We start from the raw sequence: 3668 nt of genomic DNA on the forward strand, positions 1-3668 counted from the left end.
GATCGCTGGCCAATCAGAGCACACCTTGCTTTTTCAGACCGATGAGCTTTGTAAAAATAGACGTGTTTCAGAAAGACGGGGCATAGAGGAAAATAATGTGCATGTGGAAAATAATGTGTTTTTTTAACCTTAAACCGCATAAACACATTTCATTACACCAAATACACAAAATAATGTTCTTTTTAGCAACATCATATGACCCCTTTAATACATCAGATGTTCCAATAAGAAGAACAGCAGCGTGTGCAGGTATTGACTGCAGGTGTTCATGCATGCATCAATGTGAAGGCATCACTTCCAGTTTCAATTATAGGTTTGTGAAATATCTGTTAAACACTTTATAGTTTATACCACTATTAAATACACGTTAGACACTTTATTTCCATTTTTCCAATGTTTTCTTAAATTTTATTTAAAATAAACTATATAAAGGGAAAATGGAGAAGAGTGGCATAGAAAAAAGGCGTACATGTACTATATGGTGGGTGGAGTGAAAAAAGCAAAATCCAATCCATTTATTTATTTTTTTGGTCTGGCTTAACCACACACTGCTGGCTGGAGTTAATGTAAATAGACACTCCATTCTGAATATAACACCATCACTATTTTATGTTTTTATTAAGGCAGTGTTTTCAACCCTGTTCCCGGAGGAACACCTACCTCCCTAATCTGACCCATGTATTTCTAGGCTGCGGTTCACTTTTCTATGCCCTTCCCTCACTAACTTCCCTCCGCCTCGTTGACTCGGATGTACTTTATGTCATTGCTTACGTTGCATGAGTGGCCACTACCGCCAGAACTATTAAAGCAGACACGGACCAAACTGCCCTCATGAAAATAAACATCCATTGCTAAAGTCTCACGCATGATTAACCTACATATGCTTGTAAGTGTGACAACCAATGTGCATTTTGACATTCAAGTCCTCTTATATTACCTTAAATATGTCCTCCGGGCAGTTCATTTTTTTCCTATCCGTGCAAATATCTTGGTTTTCATCAACAGTTTTGCTAGATAAGTGATGTGGGATGGAGTTTTCAAAGTCAGATTGTGTCTCTTTTGGTGGCTCTGGCTCTTCAGATCTCGGGTGGCTCTCGATGGTGGCTAGAGAGATGTGAGTTGAGCTGAGCTGAGACTGGGATTCATCCGAGTTGTTACACAGGGAAGTGTTATCTCTCGGAGAGTCTGGGCATGTTCTCCAGGCCTTCAGCACCACAGGAGGAGAGCAATCCACCATTGCACTAACAGGCGAGACCGCCTTGCTCATGTCAGAAGATAACGTAGGTTTACCTTGAACTGAGGTATCAGCTTTCTGCTTACTGCTCCTGACTGTCAAAGGCACAAGCTCTCCTGACTGCTGTGTCTTTCTCAAACCAAGGGGCGACTGCTGGCCTTCAGGGGGGGAGAACGAGCGGGACGAGTTTCTCCATTTCATTGCAGTCTCAGCCACAGTGTTAAAAAAACGGAGAAGGCCTCGAAAGTGGCTGCTTTTGCCATCAATCCCTGTTTGTTCAGGTGCAGAGTTCAAATCCTTGACCAGTTCAAAGTTGACCGAGCCGTAGTCAGAATCGATGGTTTTGTCCAGGGCATTCATTGACTCAAAACTACTCTCTGCCAACGTCTGACTTCCTTTTCCTTTGAGGGAAATTCTTCTCAAGTAATTCAAAACGTCTCCCCCTCTGGACCATCGTCTTCTTTGAGGTATCTTGAGGCTTTGCTTCACACAGCATTCCTCCTGCTCCGTCGCAGATGAATTGTTGCAGTTTGAGAAGCTGGGGTGAGATTTCTTCGTATAAATGACTCTTTCTGACAACTTACAGCCGTTTTGGTTGCTAACGGTGTCTTTGGTCTCCTGCTGGATGTTGTCTGGGGTTCCAGCGGGGGCGATGTCCTCAAACGAACAGTAGAAGTCTGCAGTGTGTCCTGCGAACGAATGTCTCTTGGCTTTATTCCTAAACACATGCTTGAAGTCTGAAGAAGGAGAGTCCTTGCACATGTACACATCATCAGCCTCGTCTTTCAGGTCAGTGTTGAATTTGGCATCAGAAATCTTTCCAGCTTTCCCTCTAAAAACAGACGGGGACTTTAGTTTCTTGAAGGGCCTGACTTTGTTAGTGATGGACAGTTTGAAGTAGGACGCTTCTCCGGGGAGGATGACGGAGTGAGGTCGTCTGTCCAGGTCCGAGGGGGTCTTGCGGCGCTGCAGGATCCTCCAGAAGGCCGCCGTCCTGGAGCGCCGGACCGGTTCCTGTTTTTCTCTTCTGAGCGTCTGACCGGGAATAATGGAGTCTGAGGAATTGCACTCTGGAATCCATGAGATCTCAGTTTTGCTCTCTTCGTCAACTGAAACGTTGAACACGCTATTGACAAATCCATTGGAAAGACCAGACTCTGACGCGGGGCTGGTTGCTCTATCCATCCTCTCGCATTTTAAGACAAGATGTCAGGTGTCCAGCTCAGGAAGCATCATTTTTATCCTCATTGAGAAAATCTGCGATGAAACAAAACCATATACTATGGGAGATTAATGTGTCTACTGTAAATCTATTTTGTAAATCATTTTACATTCAGATGACATTCAATCACGTCTCCTGTTTAATAGACTCATATGTCTATTAAAGTCCCATAAAAGACAAACAATAATACTTTTCCACTTTCACATTAAATTATAATTTAATAAATGTGAAAGTGACGTGTGGCGTCCCATACTCAGAATTTGTGCTCTGCTTTTAACCCATCCAAGTGCATAAACACAGCAGTGAGTAGTGAACACACACACACACGCACACACACACTTGGGGGTTTGGTTCTTGCTCAAGGGTCTCACCTCAGTCGTGGTATTAAGGGTGAAAGAAAGCGCTGGTCATTCACTCCCCCCACCTACAATCTCTGCTGGACCTCAAACCCGCGACGTTTGGGTTACAAGTCCGACTCTCTAACCATAGACTGATAGTCATAGACGACTATGTAGCTTAATTAAACACACACACACACACACACATTTTTAGGCCATTCAAATGTTTGTGGTGAGTAAGATATTTTTTTGGAAAGAAACTGATACTTTTATTCAGCAAGGACACATTTAAATGACTTTTATAGTTTAATGTTACAATATTACATTTCTATTTCAAATAAATGCTGTTCTTCAAACTTTCTGTTCATCAAAGAATACTGTATCGCAGCTTCCACACTAAACAGCAAATTAAAAATTTACTTTAAAATTCTGACACTAATTAAAAAAAATATTACATCTTTGACTGTATTTTGATCAAATAAATGCAGCTTATAAATATAAATATAAACTTAAAAAAATATTACTGACTCAACTTTTGAACTGTATATGAACTTACAAGAAATCCAGTTTGTCAACATGATACGGGCACAATAGCCGTTTCATCCGCTAAAACATGTCACTTGCGCTCCGTATACGTATCCAACATACAGTACATAACATACATTCAAAGGCTTTTTATTGGTATCAACCTTTCTTCACAAGCGTTTCTACTGAAAGATGATAAAAGACAATAAAACATTTTCCAAGCGCCTCACATTCAGCCCACTTCCTGTGCACGAGCAGGCGGCTTTCCTGCTATCCATTTCTGTCACAATGCACATCCTGGATAAGAAAACCCTCCTTTACTTTTTGTTTTTTTAAAACCAAGGGCAAG

General features: G+C 41.6%; 1 protein-coding gene across 2 annotated transcripts in view; it reads right to left on the minus strand.

Moving 5' to 3' along the window:
* Positions 1-2454, minus strand: part of LOC107746159 (rho guanine nucleotide exchange factor 9-like) — a 28360-nt gene extending 25906 nt beyond the window's left edge. For both annotated transcript variants that reach the window (XM_016560257.1, XM_016560258.1), the window contains exon 1: positions 938-2454. In XM_016560257.1, coding sequence (XP_016415743.1) covers positions 938-2419 — 1482 coding nt within the window. In that variant the 5' untranslated portion in view covers positions 2420-2454. The remainder of the gene's footprint in view (positions 1-937) is intronic.
* Positions 2455-3668: the final 1214 nt, after the last annotated feature.

Source organism: Sinocyclocheilus rhinocerous, unplaced genomic scaffold (genome assembly GCF_001515625.1).
Source record: "Sinocyclocheilus rhinocerous isolate Xijiao unplaced genomic scaffold, SAMN03320098_v1.1 scaffold348, whole genome shotgun sequence".
NCBI classification, from domain to species: Eukaryota; Metazoa; Chordata; class Actinopteri; order Cypriniformes; family Cyprinidae; genus Sinocyclocheilus; species Sinocyclocheilus rhinocerous.